Source organism: Myxocyprinus asiaticus, chromosome 3 (assembly GCF_019703515.2).
Source record: "Myxocyprinus asiaticus isolate MX2 ecotype Aquarium Trade chromosome 3, UBuf_Myxa_2, whole genome shotgun sequence".
NCBI classification, from domain to species: Eukaryota; Metazoa; Chordata; class Actinopteri; order Cypriniformes; family Catostomidae; genus Myxocyprinus; species Myxocyprinus asiaticus.
Window position 1 is genome coordinate 8,985,646 of NC_059346.1, and position 21,097 is coordinate 9,006,742.

The 21,097-nt window shown below is 37.3% G+C and overlaps 1 protein-coding gene across 1 annotated transcript in view; it reads left to right on the forward strand.

Annotated features, from left to right (window-relative positions):
* pes (pescadillo) overlaps positions 1 to 21,097 on the forward strand; it is a 33,152-nt gene that overhangs the window by 6,037 nt on the left and 6,018 nt on the right. The window contains exons 3-10 of the mRNA XM_051679974.1: positions 5 to 158; positions 7,909 to 8,018; positions 10,508 to 10,679; positions 13,522 to 13,611; positions 16,322 to 16,438; positions 17,420 to 17,497; positions 17,608 to 17,697; positions 20,866 to 20,996. Of these exons, the coding sequence (XP_051535934.1) occupies positions 5 to 158; positions 7,909 to 8,018; positions 10,508 to 10,679; positions 13,522 to 13,611; positions 16,322 to 16,438; positions 17,420 to 17,497; positions 17,608 to 17,697; positions 20,866 to 20,996 (942 nt within the window). The remainder of the gene's footprint in view (positions 1 to 4; positions 159 to 7,908; positions 8,019 to 10,507; positions 10,680 to 13,521; positions 13,612 to 16,321; positions 16,439 to 17,419; positions 17,498 to 17,607; positions 17,698 to 20,865; positions 20,997 to 21,097) is intronic.

Here is a 21,097-nt window from a genome sequence, read left to right on the forward strand (position 1 = left end):
ACAGGCGGTTATGCATATTGAAAGGAATCTATCCGCATGAACCCAAGCACAAGAAGAAGGTCAACAAGGGCTCAACAGCCCCAAGGACCTTCTACCTGCTGAAAGACATCCGCTTCCTCCTGCATGAGCCAATCGTTGGCAAGTTTAGAGAGTACAAGGTAAGAGATGTGCCCCTGTAAAGTTAGATGCTGCTTTTATTTTTGCTGCTGTATCATCTAATCATGATAAATCTCGTATTTTCATAATCCTAAAAGGGAGTTAAATGACAGCAACACTAATACATTTTGATACTTCAAGACCCCATAAAATGTCTTCGCGTTGACAGTATTTCCTATTGAAAAAGGATAATGGGGTGGGACATATTAAAGGTCTCATGCTTCTTTTTTTGTAGCCAATAGGCTTTTGTTTACATGACAGCAGTTAAATTTGATATTGTGCCACTTACCTTATTTTGTCATCAGATCACTGTTTTATTTTGGAATTATGCTTTAAAATGTACAAAGCTGTACAAAAGACTTTTCACTATTCTAACTATAAATAAATTCCATTGAACATGGATTGGATCTGTTGAACACATGACAGGCCACATCATGGAAAAATAAAAACTTTAAACCAAAGGAATAAAACCCCCTTTTAAATTCTGTGTTATAGAGGTATAGTGGACGATGGATAATGTCATCCAGACCGCTAGAGGGTGCCACTTGCTCACAGTCAGCTCTGAATGCATAAACGCAGCCTTTTAAGGTTAAGTAATCGTGCAAGGACATATTGCGATTTTCAATCTTTTTTATTTCATTTTTTTTATTTTCTGCCCTTTTTCTCTACAATTTGGAATGCCTAATTCCCAATGTGCTCTAAGTCCTCGTGGTGACGTAGTGACTCACCTCAATCCGGGTGGCGGAGGGCGAAATCTCAGTTGCCTCCGCGTCTGAGACCATCAACCCGCGCATTTTATCACGTGGCTTGTTGAGCGCATTACCGCGGACAACTGGCCACGAAGAGGTCGCTATAAAAGCACCCCATGTGATTCTACACTCCCTAATTCAATCAGTCATGCTGCCTTAATGGATATCACAGATTCACAGAGTTTTTACAAATTGTGTTACTAATTAATTATAAGTCAAGACATTTTTATTTGTATAGCGCTTTTCACATCACACATCGTTTCAAAGCAGCTTTACAGAAAATCATGCATTAACAGAAAATTAATGTGTATTATCTATAAAGTCTACGAGTCATCATTATGTAGTTTGATTAAATATGATTGTAAATTGTGTATAAAAATAAATAAATAATAATTGTATTTAGAACCCCAGTGAGCAAGCCGAAGACGACTGTGGCAAGGAAAGCAAAACTCTATAAGATGTTGGATAATGGAGAAAAATAACCTTGGGAGAAACCAGGCTCACTGTGGGGGCCAGTTCCCCTCTGGCTAAACAGCATGAATATAATGCCAATATTAGTTATTTGTGTACAGTGCAAGTCATGGTTTTAAATGAGTAAAGTAAGTGTTGAGGGCCAGTGTTTAAACAAAGATTTTGAATGAACTATAAGATTAATGACTAATGTCTTTGAAGTCCATCCTGGATTAGCTGCAGAAGTTCACATAGATGCATTGTAATGTGTTAGTTAGCTGATGAAGGCTTTTGTTGGCAATTAATTTATAGTCAATGTATTCCATTTTAAGAGTATACTCCATCGTTAGACCAAGGTGATGCAGGCAGAGATCAGTGACGTGCGTCAACTGGCAGGTAATTTTGGCGAAGTCTGTCCTAAATCCAAGGTTCAGGCAGTGGCATATGAAGTATCCCATGGCTTATGGTTGGAGATGGCATCAGTACATCATCCTCTGAAGTCCATCGTAATAGACTGAAGTGATGTCTGGCTGGCACCAGCTACATTGAGTCATCATAACTCAGCAACATGTAGCAGTGGAGTCCGACACCAAGTAGGAACGGAGCTCAATCTGGTCGGCTCTGGTAACCTCGGGATTTGAATCCCGAGGTTGAGACAGGGAAACAAATAGAAGAATATTAGCATAGATGCCATTCAGTTTATTGCAGAGTTATAGATTATGATAAATGTTTTTGTTCCGGCAGACCTAACTAAAGCAGCCTAATTGTGAGTAGATGGATAAATTAGGTGAATTCCTGGCTGAATAAATTAGTCTTTAGTCTAGACTTAAACTGAGTGAATGTGTCTGCATCTCGAACAGTGTTAGGGAGACTATTCCATAGTTTAGGAGCATATATGAAAAGGATCTACCTCTTTTTGTGGATTTTGATATTCTAGGAACTATTAACAGGCCAGAATTTTGCGATCGTAATCATTACGTGATGGAATATAGCATGACAGAAGGTCACTTAAGTACTGTGGAGCTAGACCATTCAAAGCTTTGTACGTAGTTAACAGAATTTTAAAATTAACGAAATTTAACAGGTAGCCAATGTAACAACGATAAAATGGGGCTAATATGATCATATTTCTTGGTTCTAGTCAGCACTCTGGCTGTTGCATTTTGAACCAATTGAACTTTATTTATTGAACTTGCTGGATGTTCTCCCAGTAATGCATTACAATAATCTAGTCTTGAGGTCATGAACGCATGAATTAGTTTTTCGGCATCATCAACAGAGAGCATGTGTCGTAACTTAGCAGTATTTCTTATGTGGAAGAATGCTGTTCTACAAACATTGGAAATGTGATTTTCAAAGGACAGATTGGTATCAAATATAACACCTAAGTTCTTTGCTGTAGAAGATGATGTACAGTACACTGGCGGCCAGAAGTTTGGAATAATGTACAGATTTTGCTGTTTCGGAAGGAAATTGGTACTTTAATTCACCAAAGTGGCATTCAACTGATCACAAAGTATTGTCAGGACATTTCTGATATAAAAAAACAGCACCATCACTATTTGAAAGTCATTTTTGATCAAATCTAGACAGGCCCCATTTCCAGCTGCCATCACTCCAACACCTTATCCTTGAGTAATCATGCTAAATCGATAATTTGGTAATAGAAAATCACATGCCATTATATCAAACACAGTTGAAAGCTATTTGGTTTGTTAAATGAAGCTTAACATTGTCTTTGTGTTTCTTTTTGAGTTGCCACAGTATGTAATAGACTGGCATGTCTTAAGGTCAATATTAGGTCAAAAATGGCAAAAAGAAACCACTTTCTCTAGAAACTTGTCAGTCCATCATTGTTTTGAGGAATGAAGGCTATACAATGCTTGAAATTGCCAAAAAACTGAAGATTTCATAACAAAGGTGTACACTACAGTCTTCAAAGACAAAGGACAACTGTCTCTAACAAGGACAGAAAGAGATGTGGAAGGCCCAGATGTACAACTAAACAAGAGGATAAGTACATCAGAGTTTTAGTTTGAGAAATAGATGCCTCACATGTCCTCAGCTGACAGATTCATTGAATTCTACCTGCTCAACACCAGTTCATGTACAACAGTAAAGAGAAGACTCAGGGGTGCAGGCCTTATGGGAAGAACTGCAAAGAAACAGCACTTTTGAAACAGAAAAACAAAAAGAAAAGGTTAGAGTTGGCACATTGGACAACAGATAATTGGAAAAGTGTTATGGATCTTAACCCCATTGAGCTTTTGTGGGATCAGCTAGACTGTAAGGTGCGTGAGAAGTGCTCGACAAGACAGACACATCTATGGCAAGTGCTTCAGGAAGTGTGGGGTGAAATGTCACTTGAGTATTTGGACAAACTGACAGCTAGAATGTCATGGATCTGCAAAGCTGTCATTGCTGTACGTGGAGAATTTTTGGATGAGAACTCTTTGAAGTTTTTCAAATTGTAATAGTAATTTTCCACGTTATTAATGTCCTGACTATACATTGTGATCAGTTGAATGCCACTTTGGTGAATAAAAGTACCAATTTCTTTCCATAAGGTCAAAATCTGTACATTATTCCAAACTTTTGGCCACCAGTGTACATCCATCGAGAGTCAAATTATATTTCAGCAGCTTATTTTTAGAGGTTTTTGCTCCAATGGTTAGTACCTCTGTTTTGTCAGAATTGAGTTGAAGGAAATTTCTGGCCATCCAATCTTTGATTTAATTGCTACACTCTACTAATTTGGAGAATTGTGAAATTTCATTGGGTTTCGAATAGGGATGGGCACAAGTACTGGTGTACTCAGGTACTCGGAAGTGGCAGCAATGATCGAGCATGAAAACGATGATCGATGGTGATCGTGTATGATGTGACTTTTCACTTAATTCGAAATTCAGTGACAATTACCTGACAACTAAACAAAAACGTGTCAAAGAGGGAGCTTATTTTAATTTTGAGATTGATTACATTGTGATTTTGAGGGGTACATTGATTGTCAGAGACGTCTCATAGCAACCAAACTGATTTGCGACGCTGCAATTCTATCGTTACGATAATCAAAAGAGTGTAACTAACCGTGTTTTGAACACCTGTCTCTGCAAAACGTTTGCTAAACACGTTTTATTTTCATTTAATGTAAGAACTTTGACTCGTTAATGGATATTGTTTAATAAAAGTGAATGTTTGTCACTGAGTGTAAACCTCCCTGCCATGTGTGCCGAAATGTTTGCGTGACATAACACACACCTGCATCTCGACGAAATGGGAGTTGAAGATTTCCGCATGAGTTTCCAAGTTAGAAGTCCGACATAGTGTCATTCCGTTGCACTTTGCTCAGTTGAAAGGTGGAAATGATGACTCTCAGTGTTGAATTGAACGATTCATGAATCACCACAGCAACAACAATACGGAGCATTGCGGCTTTCCCCACAGGAAGGAGCGAACACACACACACCAGGCATGTGGTAGTGTGCTCAACGCATATACAGCAGGCGAGTGTTTCAAACAGAGCGCAGCTAAATGGAACCGAATGCAGCGTCTTCAAAACTGAACTTCAACTTAACACGCATATTAAAAACATGATGGTTATGGCGTCTCCTGTTAAGCCAACAGCAATTTGAAAATAGACGGTTCAGACAGTCACTAAAAAAAACTGGTGCGCGCTTACTAAGATTACTACGGTAACCTGAAGGAAGAACAGACAGATGCACATTGTGCACATTCATTCGTTGAGTTGGGCAGCAAATCTTCACATAATGACAAAATATGATGCATTATATTTTGATTATGCAATCTTTTGTACGTTTTGTAACAGATTGTTTTGACTATATCACAATTCCAGTGGGTCAGAAGTTTACATTCACTAAGTTAACTGTGCCTTTTAAGCAGCTTGAAAAATAAAAAAAAAACGATGTCATGCCATTAAGCAATTAGCTTCTGATAGGCTAATTGGAGTCAATTGGAGGTGTACCTGTGGATGTATTTTAAGGCCTACCTTCAAACTCAGTGCATCTTTGCTTGACATCATGGGGAAATCAACCAAGACCTCCACAAAAATTGTGGACCTCCACAAGTCTGGTTCATCCTTGGGAGCAATTTCCAAATGCCTGAAGGTTTGTTCATCTGTACAAACAATAGTACGCAAGTATAAACACCTTGGGACCACGCAGCCATCATACCGCTCAGGAAGGAGACACATTCTGTCTCCTAGAGATGAATGTATTTTGGTGTGAAACATGCAAATCAATCCCAGAACAACAGCAAAGGACCTTGTGAAGATGCTGGAGGAAACAGGTAGACGTATCTTTATCCGCAGTAAAACAAGTCCTATATCGACATAATCTGAAACGCTGCTCAGTAAGGATGAAGCCAATGCTCCAAAACCGCCATAAAAAAGCCAGATTACAGTTTGCAAGTGCACATGGGGAAAAAGATCTTACTTTTTGGCCATAATGACCATCGTTATGTTTGGAGGAAAAAGGGTGAGGCTTGCAAGCCGAAGAACACCATCCCAAGCGTGGGGGTGGCAGCATCATGTTGTGGGGGTGCTGTGCTGCAGGAGGGACTGGTGCAATTCACAAAATAGATGGCATCATGAGGAAGGAAAATTATGTGAATGTATTGAAGCAACATCTCAAGACATCAGCCATTAAGTTGAAGCTCAGTTGCAAATGGGTATTCTAAATGGACAATGACCCCAAGCATACCTCCAAAGTTGTGGCAAAATGGCTTAAGGACAACAAAGTCAAGGTATTGGAGTGGCCATCACAAAGCCCTGACCTCAATCTGACATTTGTGGGCAGAACTGAAAAAGAGCTTCCGATATCGGATCGGAAGAGAAAAAGTGGCATCCCTAATCTGAGATGTCATCGCTCTGCGGTAGAATTTCTGTAGTATCAACATCAACTCCATATGACAGAATTAAATCTAGCAAATGATTATGGAGATGAGTTGGTCCTGTCACATTTTGTCTGACTTCAAGAGAGTTGAGAATATCGATAAATGCTAATCCCAATGTGTCATTTTCATTATCTAAGTGAATGTTGAAGTCACCAACAATTAAAGCTCTATCCACAGTTACTACTAGATCTGATAGAAAATTTGCAAAGTCACCAAGGAAATCAGAATACGGCCCGGGTGATCTATATACTGTAGCAAGGGCAAAAGATGACAGAGACTTTTTATTTATATCTGACAGTGTCACATTAAGGATTATTAGTTCAAAAGACTTAAACTTATATCCTGTCCTCTGAGTAACACCAAAATCATCATTTTAAATTGTTGCAACACCACCTCCTCGACCCTTCAGATATGGCTCATGTTTATAACAATAACCTGGGGGAGTAGACTTATTTAAACCAATATATTCATCAAGCTTAAGCCAGGTCAGAGTGCATCCAAACTATGATCTGTAATAATTTCATTTAAAATTAGTGCTTTGGTTGGAAGAGATCTAATGTTTAGTAGCCCTAACTTTATATGATGTTTATAAAAAAAAAAAAAAATCTTTTTTTTTTTTTTCTTAAGTTTCATCTTAATTAAATTTTTTCTAAATGATTTAGTGAGGGGTTTGTGTTTGGTAGTTTGGGGAACAGACACAGTCTCTATATGATGATATATAGATGATGTAGTCTCTACGTGTTGTAGTTTATGTGATCTGTGTGACGTCGCAAGGCAGCTAGAAGACGTCTGGTTTAGCCAGTCTGTCTGCCTCCTTTACCTGGGCCCCAGTTAGTCAAATACTATCACTATTAAGACTATGAGCCAAATTACTAGAGAGGAGAGTGGCACCTTCCCTGGAGGGATGGAGTCCGTCTCTCTTTAGCAGGAAGGTCTACCCCAAAAACCTCTTCCAATTGTCTATAAATCCTATGCTATTCTCTGGACACCACTCTGACATCCAGCCATTCAGTGACACTGATCTACTATAAACCTTCTCACCACGTCGAGCATGATGAGAGGGGCCCAGAGCATATTACGGTGTCTGACATTGCTTTTGCAACTTCACACACCTCTTTAACATTATCTCTAGTGATCTCTGACTGGCGAAGCCAGACATCATTAGTGCCGACACGAATGACAATTTATGTCAGCCCTAATTATGAATTAATTATAAGTCAACCACCATTTTTTCATTTCAGCGTTTTCAAACTTATAACCAATATGCCGATGGTTTTAATTTGGTCAATAATTGGCCGATAAATATCGGCATCCAATATATATCTGTGCAACCCTAATTGCTAGTCAGTTGAATTTCCCATTGGGGAGTTCATTCTAGAGAGGAAAAAATGTATATGCCCCTGAGTGCAAGAGTGATCATTATATTTCGTCCATTTACCTTAAGAGAAAGGTTGTGAATTTGAAATGAGTTTATCTGCTAAAAATGTGTTTTGTCAACTTTCAGGCGTACACCAGTTTATAGATGGCCTCAAAACTAATAGACATGGATTAAAAGCCAACATTTTAGGGGGTCTTGAATGAACAATAATCTAATGATCACACAGAGGCAATACGTGAGTTCACTGTATATTTCTTGATATAGATTTTTGTGCGTAAACTGCGGAAAGCATATGGCAAGGCTGAGTGGAGTGGAGTGGAGAGACTCAGAGAGAACAAGCCTGGATACAAACTGGACCACATCATTAAAGAGAGGTAAGACCAGACTTGGTTATGTCTGTGAACAGCAGAGAGCGCCCTTTATCTTTCTGACCCAGCAATAGTTATAGTTCACCCAAAAATAATTTTTTGTCATTTACTCACCATCATGTTGTCCCAAACCTGTATGACTTTATTTCTTTTTTCTGTGGAATACAAAAGGAGATGTTAGGCAGACTGACAGTCTCAGTTCACTTTCATTTAATGTAAAAGAAAACTGCATCACTATTCTTCAAAATGTCTCTTCTTGTGTTCCACTGAATAAGGAGTGTTGATATGAGGGTAAGTAAATGTTGATAATTCATTTTTGGATGAAGTAATCATTTAACATGTTTATTGTGTGTCTAGACATTATGTGATAAGCAACTGTTTATTTGTGTCCAGACACATTTATGAGTGCGGGTAGAGACAGGTGAATTCTTAAAATCAGATGAAAGAATATGTTACTTTAATTGTCTTGGAAGATGCTTTTGTTTCAAAACACAGACTAGATTAATTTACTGTGATTATCAGAGATATGGATTTGACTACATATTACAATGCACCATTCAGGGATGTGCAAAACTACCAACTAGTTGGTGGGATGTTTGGACTTTTGTTTACACCTGGTCACTTAAATGCATCTCCCGTGACCACTTATGTTTGGATTTGGAGGGGAGTGTTTCTGTTCATGACGAGACATCAATTGTTGTCAGTGTGTTACTTCATGATATTAAAGTGCAACAAAGTCAGAAAAGAGCACAGCAAGCTATCACCATGCAAAAACGCTCTCCAACTTGCGTCTTTTATTTGAGAATTGCTTCTCCCATTAAAACCACCACCACTAAAAATATTCATGTTAGCATTCGACCCCACTAATCGACTAGTCACTTGTTGGATGACTTGTCGATTATTCAACCACAGTACCACATCCCTAGCAGTATCAGACTTGACTTGGATTTTGTTGCAATTATGTGACAACTATTTTATTTAAACAATCAAAGTCAAGTTTGTAGTTAATTATGACATGTCCTACAAAATCAACTAAATAATGTTAGCTGGTAACTCAAAAATGTTTGTTCTTAGTGCTGTAATTATGTTAGATATTTCACTGTTTAAAAAGTCAACTGTTAAAGGCATGTACTATTGAATCGATGCATAATTTAAAAAAAATAGTAGGTATGTGTACAGGATTTAATAATTACGCAAATCTTTTATTACTGCATGTACATTTGAAGCATGTTACAGTGCTGAAAGTATGGGCATAAGGTGATTCTGGCAAGATGGATTATGAAAAAGACTTGATGAAAATAGGACTGAGTAAAAATATTGATTTTCGGATGCATCATGATCTTAATTTGAATGATCTCTATATTAGTTCTTAAATCCCAAGATCGATCTTTTACTATATGCACAACTCTCTACAAATCAATCGCATATGAGACCACATTTTGTGTTATGTGACTAAAAATGTCTGTGATTAGCCACTGGCTGGTAAACTTAGATTTCACTCACCAGGGATTTAGTAGTATAGTGGTGAAGAAGTTCAGCATCCTTTCACTGCGTGTTGAGAGTTAAAGTTTGATTTGACCCATTCTGCACGTCCAAAGATGAGATCCACGCAATCAGTTTAATCAAATAATGTCTCTTTTAATACCCTTTCTGTTCTTTAGTCAATTATTGATCAGAAACAACAAAACGTAAGCATTTAATACTAATCATGAATTGCACGGATGAGGAAAAGATGCCATTCATGTCCATCTACAGATGCGCTTTACAGAATTGCCGGTTTTCTTAAAGAGACGGTACTGAGTTTTTGCACATTTTCTACAAATCAATGTAAACCGTTGTAAAGTATAAATTATGCATTAAACAATACACCTGTAACAAAATATATGCAATATAATAATCCTATTTATAGATGGAATACATGGATTTGTACATTTTGAAAAAGCTTAAATATGACCAAAAAGATGAAAAGCAAATACAATTTAATAAAATTTCGTAATGTACCTAGATAGAAGGTCCCCTGTATAATTAACAGTATTAGCTGGAAAATAATTTATTTCAAATGCAAGCAAATGGACATTATAACTGAAATATATACAGTACTGTATATATGAATCGAAATCCGAATCAAATCAAGGGCTTGTGAATTGAAATTGAATCGAAGATTTAAATATGCAAAGTCCTCATTGGAGCAAGTCGGCTCACTTAGCAGCCATCTCGGGCAGCTATTTTCTAGACATGCAAGTACAGCTCCTATCTTCTTGAACGAATCTCTAAAACTGTTGGCTATGCTGTTGTTTCAATAATATGAAATCACCAAACTGCTTTAGCTCTTATCACATAAAAAATAAAACTTTTTTTTAATTTTTGGTGTACATGCACATTCTCAAAATAAAATCATTTAATCCTTCCCTGTAGCTGCCATGTTGAGTATTTTTCAAATCCATTGACTATCTCCTCTTCCTATACTGTTTCTGAAATAAGTTTGTTTTTGCCAGATATCCGACATTCATTGATGCCCTCCGGGATGTGGATGATGCCCTCTCTATGTGTTTCCTGTTCTCTACGTTTGCCCGCACAGGAAAATGCCATGTTCAGACAATTCAACTGTGCCGGAGACTCAGCGTGGAGTGGATGAATTACATTATCTCCTCACGCTCCCTGAGAAAGGTAAAGTGAACGGGCACATGCTATGAAAAAAGACACTTCTAAAATGATTTGCATGCTGTCTAATCCTTGCTAGTTCTGTAGTACAGCCAAACCTTACAATATTTGTATGAAATCCCCCTTGAGATTTGAACTAGGGTTAGCTTTCCAATAAATATCTATAATGAAATTCACAAGAACTTCATGTTATCACAGATAATAATACTAAATATTTATTGGTCAATAGCAGCTTTCTACAGACCACTAAACTGTATAATGACCCTTGGCCATTTCCTACACTGTGCCAGTTTCATGTCTCTTGTCTCTTCTCACACACTGGTAATCAAATGATTTCAGCTCAAATCAGTATTTAATGTACTTGAAAAAAGAAAAATCCAAGGCACTCACGTGATATGAATTAAAAAGCCTTTATTTAACTGGGCTACAACTCTAAAATGGCCAACGCATTTCGGCTAAAGAAGCCTTCATCAGGGTACAGTTCCCTAGTACAAAGAGGCTCAATATATAGACTTTAGACTTATAGAATAGCCATTGGTGAAAACATAATCAACTGATCAAGAGGGAGTGGTTCACGAACTAGCTGCAGGTTTGCCAAACACTCAGATGAAGCAAAAAATTACATTCATATATGTTAATTCATATCAATATTTGTAGGAACCTACAAAAATAGAGGTAAAATCTATTTTTTCATTAACACCAGGTAACGTAGTGGCACGGTGTGTATACATCCAAAAAGTTTCTCGTTGAAGTAGATGTTTATTGATTCTATTCCTGTCACTCGAAGGGAGCTATCACTGCAATGGCCAGCTTCCTTATGACGTTTTGTCATTGGATATACCAAATTGGAAGTACGAATGGCATATTTGTGTTCGCCCTCTCCCATTTTGAGCTTCGTTTTATTTTAGCCTTGGATTTGTTTTTTCAAGAATTTGTTACCCATTTTTCCAGTGAGCACCAGTGGCTATACTTTTTTGATACCTTTGTAGCACACCTAGTCTTTTCTCTTTTAGTATTTAATGTGCATTTATTTCTTTATTTGGTAATTAGCTTTGTAATAAGCAATGAGTAGTGGTCCTGATCTAGGTTAATTAAGCAATAATGACCAGATGATTGTACATTCTCTTATTCAACTTTTTTATTTTTATAAGATTACTATTTAATGCATTTTTTTATTATTAATTTTTATTAGGGTTGTCGATTTAACGTGTTAATTTAGTGTGATTTAATTATACGAAAATAACGTGTAAAAAAAAAAAAAAAAAAAAAAAAAGGTAGCGCAGTTAATCATGCCCTGTATGTAAATTCTGTTATAAGGAATGGTCCTACCATCAAAGAAATTTAAGCTTGTTATACTACCTTGATGCAGTAGGGGGTAGTCAGCGCTCCAGCTGTACAGGCAACACTCCTCGTCAAATCAACGAGCAGATAGCACAACCTTTCACAGATGAGCGCTCTTGCGCTTGACAGCTGGACAGAGTACAACCAAATGCAGGAAACCCAAGATGTTTTATTTTTTCAGAGTTTCAAACTACGTTTTACTTGACATAGCGTCCTTAAAACACTGCGCTTATGACTAGAGGCTCTGAAAACTAGTGACGTGATGCAACCGAAGTGAGACGCTCCAAAAGCGTCCGTCTGACACATGAGTACATTGACCAACAATTAAAAATCAAGCAGAGGGATGTACCGGTAGTTCAATGATAGGGTTATGTTCAATGATATGGAAATAAAACAAATAATATTTTCACATTTAAAGCCACTTTTTGTATAGTCTGAATGCTTTACTTCTCTACTGCCTTAATATTATGTAATGTATTTGTATTATCAATCTGAATTATTGTATTTATTTGGCCTATATGTTATATGTATAATTTTTTAATTATCCTACATTACCTTTATTTGGTGAGATTTTTTTTTTGTTGTAAAAATTGGTATACGATTAATTCAATTTATTATTTGGCACATCATGTAATTAATTTGATTTCAATTGGTTATCGATTGGCAGACCCCATATTTGTATTTAATTTAGGGTGGGCATTTCTATTACAATCCTGCAAATCCCTTTTAGTTTTATCTCTAATCCCAAAAGTGGTTCATGAATGTTTTGGTACTGCTATACACGGATCAGCCACAACATTAAAACCACCTGCCTAATATTGGGTAGGTCCCCGTCGTGCCGCTAAAACAGCACCAACCCGCATCACAGAATAGCATTCTGATATGATATTCTTCTCACCACAATTGTACAGAGCGGATCTGAGTTACCGTAGACTATGTTAGTTTGAACCAATCTCTGTTGACCTCTCTCAGTAACAAGGCATTTCTGTCTGCAGAACTGCCACTCACTGGATATTTTTTTGTTTTTGGTACCATTCTGAGCACATTCTAGAGAAGGGGTTCTCAACGAGTGCGGTACCACCCCCAAGGGACGTTGAAAGGATGCCAGGGGGCACTGAGAGCAAATTAGTAGAGAGAGGGGCATTAGGTTACAAAAGGGGGGCATTTATCAGTCATAATAATCAAATCTGTGGTTAGGGTCAAGTTCCTCTTTGCATTAAAACGTTTATCTAATGCTATTCTGAGATGCGGGTTGGCACTGTTTTGGCTGCACGAGGGGGACCTACACAATATTAGGCATATGGTTTTAATGTTGTGGCTTATCGGTGTACTTGATAACACAATGTTGATCATAATTTTTACTGTAAGCTGATTTGCTACAATTCAGAAAATGGAATGTGTTCAACATTTTGTATTCTCTTTCTCAAATGGAGAATTAATTCTGCATTGTCTTTTAAATTAAACATTAAAATTCAATCAATTCCATTTTATTTTCTATTTCTTTCAGGTTTTTCTTTCCATTAAGGGGATTTACTATCAAGCAGAGGTCCTGGGACAAACCATCACATGGATCGTACCGTATCAGTTTGCCCATGATGTGAGTATAAAATATATATTTAGATTGGCTAGATTAGTAAACAATTGAGTATTTTTTTTTCTTGATCTATTGAAATGTTACACATGAAAAGCCCAAAGGAAGCCGGTTTCATCCCAGTTTGTCTCAACCTGTGAACTGAACAGTTAGCAAGATCATCGGTCATCATTGTGCCCTTGAGTAAGGTGTTTAACCTCAAGTGACTTAAGGGGATCCCTATAATTAGTGTTCTGTTAGTCTCCTAAATGATAGGTGATGGGTGTGTACATATGTAGATATCACACCTACATCACTAGTCATATAGCCCATTTACATGCTCGTTCTTAAACCAATTATGCTTAAGCCGTCAACGTGTGTGGTGGTCATGCAAATGCATTAAACAGCTTTCCTTTATCGGTGAAAGGCAGGTCATAAACTGCTTAAGAATAAACCGATCGACACGGGTAGATTTTTGCCCATTACCCAGATTTCGCATTGCACGAAAACACCTTAACCGGCGTTCTTACCAGCTTATAGAGTGCATACACATGTTGTGTGCATTCCTCTTCATGGTTTGATGTCAAAAGCAGAGAGTAACTCGATTATTTCAAATCTCATGTAAACACTTCCCTACTGTGTCGATCTACTTATCTGCATATTGGAGTGCATGTAAACGGGCTCATGGTATTCCTTGTGTCAGGTCTTTATTTTTTATTTTATTTATTTTTTGTAATGGAATTGCATGTAGAATAAGTTGCTTTGTGGGATGTTTACACCAAATGCATATTTACATCCATCTGCACTGTTTTTCAATTATTTTTCTTTGTAAACATGTGCTAGACGGATGTCTTTGACTTTTTTCTGCATCTCTTGCAGGAGAGCTACGTTTCAAATTAAAAAGAACTACAGACATATTTTGAGAGACCTACGTTCTGTTCTGCATCTAGCTTTTTAGCACAAGAATGCGTTTGTTCTGAATGGTCCCCTAGACTCTAAACTAAATTGTGACTGTATGTTGCAACGTTTATTTAGCCAATCATAAAACCCTGATGTGCTTTCTGCCTAGCAGTCATTCAGACAGCCCATATATGGGCAGCAGGAAGCTGAGAGTGTGCTTGTTGAAGTAGATTATTAAATTTTAATAAATTGTGAGTTTGTCATACAAAATCTCGCCACTGCTGCTTTTGACAAGTTTGATAAAACTGAGATAACATGCTTCTGCTCTCCATCTCCGATTACAAAGTTCTCAATCGTACAACAGTGTCTTTGGAGGGTGGAGTGTTGGGAAGAGGGGGGCATGTCTAAGTCAGTGGCCAATTGTGGCAGAAGTTCCAGAACGACTAACATTACTTACAGCACCTTTTAAAGGATTAGTTCACCCAAAAATGAAAATTCAGTCATTGTTTTCTCAGACCTGTGTTGTTATAACCCTATGAATTTTTTCTTTTTCTTAACACAAAAATTGTGAATGTCATACAATGGCAGTTTAAGGTGACTACCTCTTCAAGCTTCAAAAGAATGCAAAAGTATAATTCAGAAGTCTAATAAAACAGAGAACAGAACTTACTAAACATGTCTGAGTTTGTAGTCGAAGAATTGATGCATTTCTATGCCCAGCATTATTTTTTTGAATGGAGTACTTGAAAATCAAACAGAAACATAGAGGAGGTTACAGGCAGCCACAGTCATGTGTCCTAACCTGACGGCAAACGACATGCAATTAAAGGTATATTTTCTATGTTAATCAGAGTTTTTGTCCTAACCAACAGTATATTCTATCAATCGCTTGTTTTCTATTTTTGGCATCGTGGTCGTAACTCCGTCCACTGTAAACTGGCACCGGTCCAAAAACTTAAATAAAATAAGGCTGGGCATAGAAATGCATCAATTCTTCGACTACAATCTCTTCAAACATGTTTAGTAAGTTCTGTTCTCTGTTTGTTGTGCTCTGTTGTCACCATCACTGTGGAGGTCCTGTTTTTAGATAAACAAAAGTTTTTTCTTGAAAGCCCCAACGTCGCGAGGGAGCTACATGAACTGTTGCTCTTGTGCCTTACCATGAACGCGCACAATAGATCAACGGTCAGTGAACATTTTCACTAAATACAGTAGATTTTGGTTTGTTTCTCACCAAACCTTATTGTATGCTTTCAAAATAATCATGAGTCTCATGGAATAATGTATTAGACTTCTGAATTATACTTTTCATTCTTTTGAAGCTTGAAGAGGTAGTCACCATAAACTGCCATTGTATGACATCACTGAGCACACATTTTTTCACTATTTCTCCCTTTGTGTTAAGAAAAAGAGAGTCAGTCATATATGGTTATAACAGCACAGGGTTGAGTAAACACTGACTGAATTTTCTTTTTTTGGTGAACTATCCCTTTAACATTTTCACATGAGTAACAGTAAGATTGTTATCTTAGTTAAGAGGATGTATATGGGAGTGACTGTGAAAGTGTATCAGTTATGTCAGGGAGGAAATAAAGATAAATATTTGAAGTGGGGGACAAAATCAATATCAACATTGATTTGTATCATAGTGTTTGTTTGCTACGTTATTGATTTATTTTTATAGGTTCAGGCCACTGACCTAAATGCAGGTTATGCGTGCGAGTTCCATTTGGCATAGAAGAACATCCCAGATGTAAAGTCTGTCTTATTAAAGGTAGTTCAAAATAAGATGAATAAATTCAGTGTATTAACATGTCCCTGTCTCTGCTTTCCTCAGCACCCTACAGATGTGGACTACAGAGTGATGGCCACATTTACCGAACTCTACACAACTCTTCTCGGCTTTGTCAACTTCCGCCTTTACCAGACTCTCAATCTTGTCTACCCACCCAAGGTACCGCACACTAAAGAAATGTGTATATATACTGCCTGGCCAAAAAAAAAGTCGCAATTTGGATTTTAAATAATGGGTATGATCTGGGGTTGCTTCAGTTGTTCAGGTCTAGTCTCAGCAACATTATGCGGCAATAAAATGAAGTCGGCTCAGTATCTGAATGACCAGGTTATTCCATCAATGGATTTTTTCTTCCCTGACGGCATGGGCATATTCCTGGACGACAGTGCCAAGATTCATCGGGCTTAAATTGTGAAAGAGTGGTTCAGGGAGCATGAGGAATCATTTTCACACATGAATTGGCCACCACAGAGTACTGACCTTAACCCCATTGAAAGTATTTGGGATGTGCTGGAGAAGACTTTACGGAGTGGTTCGACTCTCCCGTCGTCAATACCGCCTTTAGCTTTGATTACGGTGTGCATTTGTCATGGCATTGTTTCGACAACCTTATGCAACCTCACAACATTTATTTCCATCCGGAGTCACATAAATTTTAGGTTGAGACCTTGTATTGACGACGGGAGAGTCGAACCACTCTGTAAAGTCTTCTCTAGCACATCCCAAAGACTTTCAATGGGGTTAAGTTCAGGACTCTGTGGTGGCCAATTCATGTGTGAAAATGATTCCTCATACTCCACAATTTAAGCCCGATGAATCTTGGCATCAATTAATGGGATTACTTGGCCACTCAGTACATTCAGATACTGAGCTGACTTCATTTTACTGTCGCATAACGTTGCTGAGCCTAGACGTGACCAATTGAAACAACCCCAGATCATAACCATTATATAAATCCAAACGGTACATTTTTTTGGCCAGGCAGTGTATGTGCTCTGATTAAAAGTGAAGGATGTAATTTCTTTAAAAACAGGCAGTCCAGCCCTAAACTTACTCCATTGCCAATGTTGCTATTTGGATACCGAGCAGAACTGGTTTTGTTTAATTGAGTCTGGTGTTTTATTTTATGTTTCATGTTAGCTTGATGGTCAAGGCGAGATGAATCTCAAATCAGAGTCGGATGAAGAGTATGCCCTGGATTCTGAGAGCTACACAGAGGTACAGATTAATTCAATATGTTCTCTTTTCCTCCTTTATAACATTTGGCACAAGTTAATGTTGATGTCATTGTGTTCAATAATGTGTCTGTTCCCTAATTCTCCCTCCAGAAACTGTCAGCATTGAGTGCTAGTTTGGCCCGTATGGTCCCATTAGTGGAGGAAGAGGAGACGGTGCTGGATCATTTTCCTGCTGAAGGGGTGAGAGAATTACTGCTGTCTTTATTACTATGAACACTTACTGTGCCTGATGAAAATAATCTCTGGACATTCTGCACTACAAGTCAGTATACACAAAAAAAGTACCAACAATATTATGGTAGTACCATGTTTTTTGGTCATGGTACAATAGTAATACCATGTTTTTTGGGGCTAGGTGGCATTAACCATGGTAATACCATGGTATTCTTTGGTTTCTTGGAACTTTGTAAGTTAGGCATGTAACAATACACACATTTCCTGAAATAATACAGAAGCCTCACAATACGATTCGATTATAAAAAAAAAAAATAAAAAAAAAAGGCCCCAAAATGTTTTTCGCTTAAACTTATTCAAGGTTTTGACATAAATGTATTTTAAATCTTAAGTGACACAACAGTGTCTGACATTGGCAACATAAAGCAGAGCTCTATAATAAAGTAACTTAATCAACAACACTTCATTTATCAGCAGATTTTTACAATTTTCATGTTTTTCCTGTGTCTACATTCTAGTCATTTTAATTTGAATGGCACTTTTCACACTGCATATCGTTTCAGAGCAGCTTTGTAGAAAATCATGCCTTAAAGTTTTAAAGCTCCCAATGAGCAAGCTAAAGGTGACCGTGGTAAAGAAAATAAACTCCTTTCAACAGTTAGTGAAAAAAAAAAAAAAGAACTTCAGAGGAACTTGACATCTGGCTTTACGTTATATGTACATTAAGCAAAAAACGGGCAACACGTAATTTTTTTACCCCCTTCCGGTTTCACTTTGAATGTAAACTTTAGCAGTCTTATTGGCTCATCCTATGCGTGCAAGTGTTGTGCTCATAGCCGTTTACATTTCAACGTCAAAAGCAGAGAATAATAAGTCTCATGTAATTGCAGGTATCTTACGTTGACGTTTTTTTTTTTTTTTTAATTAGCTGTTTTTTGATAGTTATGAGGGTCTTGCTGTGCATGTGATCATGCTAAGTGTCGGCTGGGAGAGGCTGGCTGTTAATTGCAACTTGCTGCTGTTTCTGCCTAACATCCACAGATTTGTGCGGTGATGTTGGCGTAAATAAAACATGTTTAATGTACTGTAGCACCAGGACATGACACTGTTGTTTGGCAAATTCGACAAGCTGTCATGCTACAATCTACTTGACATTTGCCATCGGTCTTCTAGCTCTCGTCTATGTAGACTAGTTGCTCTGTTTTCCTGTGAGCGCTCAGCGCCGCCTCTCCAGGGAGGAGACTGTTTCGCAGTTCTCAATGTTGCATTTCTTGGTTTTAATCACAATTATGTATTATGTATCCTATGGTACAAATTATATTGAATCGAGAGCGTTGTATCGTAACGTACGATACAATATTTTTTTACACCTCTGATGTAAATGCTATGGTAAATATGGTAATCATTCAGTGCCATGATAAATAACAAATTAGCGTGGTTTTACCTTCTCAGTAATTTTTTGTAGGGATTTCAGAAAATGAAATGTACTTTATAAAACTGGTCTAAGAATTTAGACAAAAATAGGACTTTAAAACCGATACATAATTCTATTTCAGTTCATTTAATAATTGTAATGATAATAATAATAAAAACATTTTATTTGTATAGCAAACTTTATTTACAAAATTCAGAGTAGTTCATAGTACATTAACCATGAAAAAATACACACAAAAAATAACTAGAATGAAAAAAAAATGTTATATTAAAACAAGGAACTGAGAAAATTACTAAATATATTATGGTAGTACTTGTTTTTTTTTTTTTTTTTTTACATTTACCATGGTAATACCAAGGTATTATTTGATGTATCTTGGAACACCGTGTAAATAATATGGTATATTTAGATGGTAATCATTCAGTACCATGGTATAGCCATCTTAAGACTTTTTGTAGGGCTTTAAGTAAAGAAAATTAAATGTACTTAATGAAATTGTGCTCAAAATAAATAAAAATAGAAGACTTTTATACTTTTGAGAGAGAATAATTTAAATTGATTTAATAATAATTATTATTAGGGGGCCTGGGTAATTCAGCAAGTAAAGACGCTGACTACCACACCTAGAGTCGCAAGTTTGATTCCAGGGTGTGCTGAGTGACTCCAGTCAGGCTTCCTAAGCAACCAATTGGCTCGGTTGCTAGGGTGGATAGAGTCACGTTGGGTTAATCTCCTCGTGGTCGCTATAATGTGGTTCTCGCTCTTGGTGGGGCGTGTGGTTAGTTGTGCATGGATGCCGCGGAGAATAGCATGAAGCCTCCACATGCGCTAGGTCTCCGCATTAACGCGCTCAACAAGCCTCGTGATAAGATGCGCGGATTGATGGTCTCAGACACGGAGAAAACTGAGATTCATCCTCCACCACCCGGAGTTTCTACGCCACCACGAGAACTTAGAGCGCATTGGGAATTGGGCATTCCAAATTGGGGAGAAAAGGGGAGAAAATCCCCCAAAATATTATAATTATTATTAAAAATAAATGTACAAAAATACATTTTATTTGTGTAGCACACAATATACACAAAATGCAGAGAGTAGTCAGAAAATATTTAAAACAAGCATGAAAAAAAAAACAGTACAATAAAAGTATAAACTAAAATGACAATAAAAGTGTAATATTAAAAAAATTCAGATTGAATACTATGACTAAATATTGAGACTTTATATTAATACATTACTAATAAATGTAATCAAAGCTGTGTATTCAGATGTTAAGTTTTTTTATTTATTTATTTTTTTTTTTTCTTAAAGCAGGTTTAAATAAACTATACAAACCAGTGGTGTTTTTGTTGTGCTGTTTTGTTGCAAACTTTTCCTCTCAGTTTGCTAAAGCATGCACACCCTCCGTAATTAATGCAGCTATGTGACTTCACAAAGACTTTCCACAATACAAGATCACTACAGGCATAACGTGTCACAAGAGCATCATATTGTTATAATGCTTTAGTTACACATCACGAGCCGAGACTCAATTAAGCGTTTAACTCGGAGAGCAGTTTATACTGTGATTAATTGTTGTTTTGGACTTTCATTCTCATGTTTCATGTTCACTGAGGGAGCCTGTTACTATGGTTACACAGGGAAGGTTATAAAAAGAAAAAAACCATCATGGTGAAACCCATGTACGACTCCAGGCGACCTTTTGTCCTCATTATCCTCATATACACTTGTGATTTCAGGAGGACCTGGAGAAGATGGAGTCGAGGGAGAAGGCCGAGCTGGAGCAAGACAATCAGAAGAAGCTCTTTGAAGGCCTCAAATTTTTCCTCAACAGAGAAGTTCCCAGGGAATCACTGGCTTTTCTGCTCAGGTGAATGAATGTGACGTACCAACCCATTTATATCTAATGGGTTCTCAGGGACCCTCTATTAATGGGGTACATATTGGTGTCCCATTTACTTTTTTTAATAA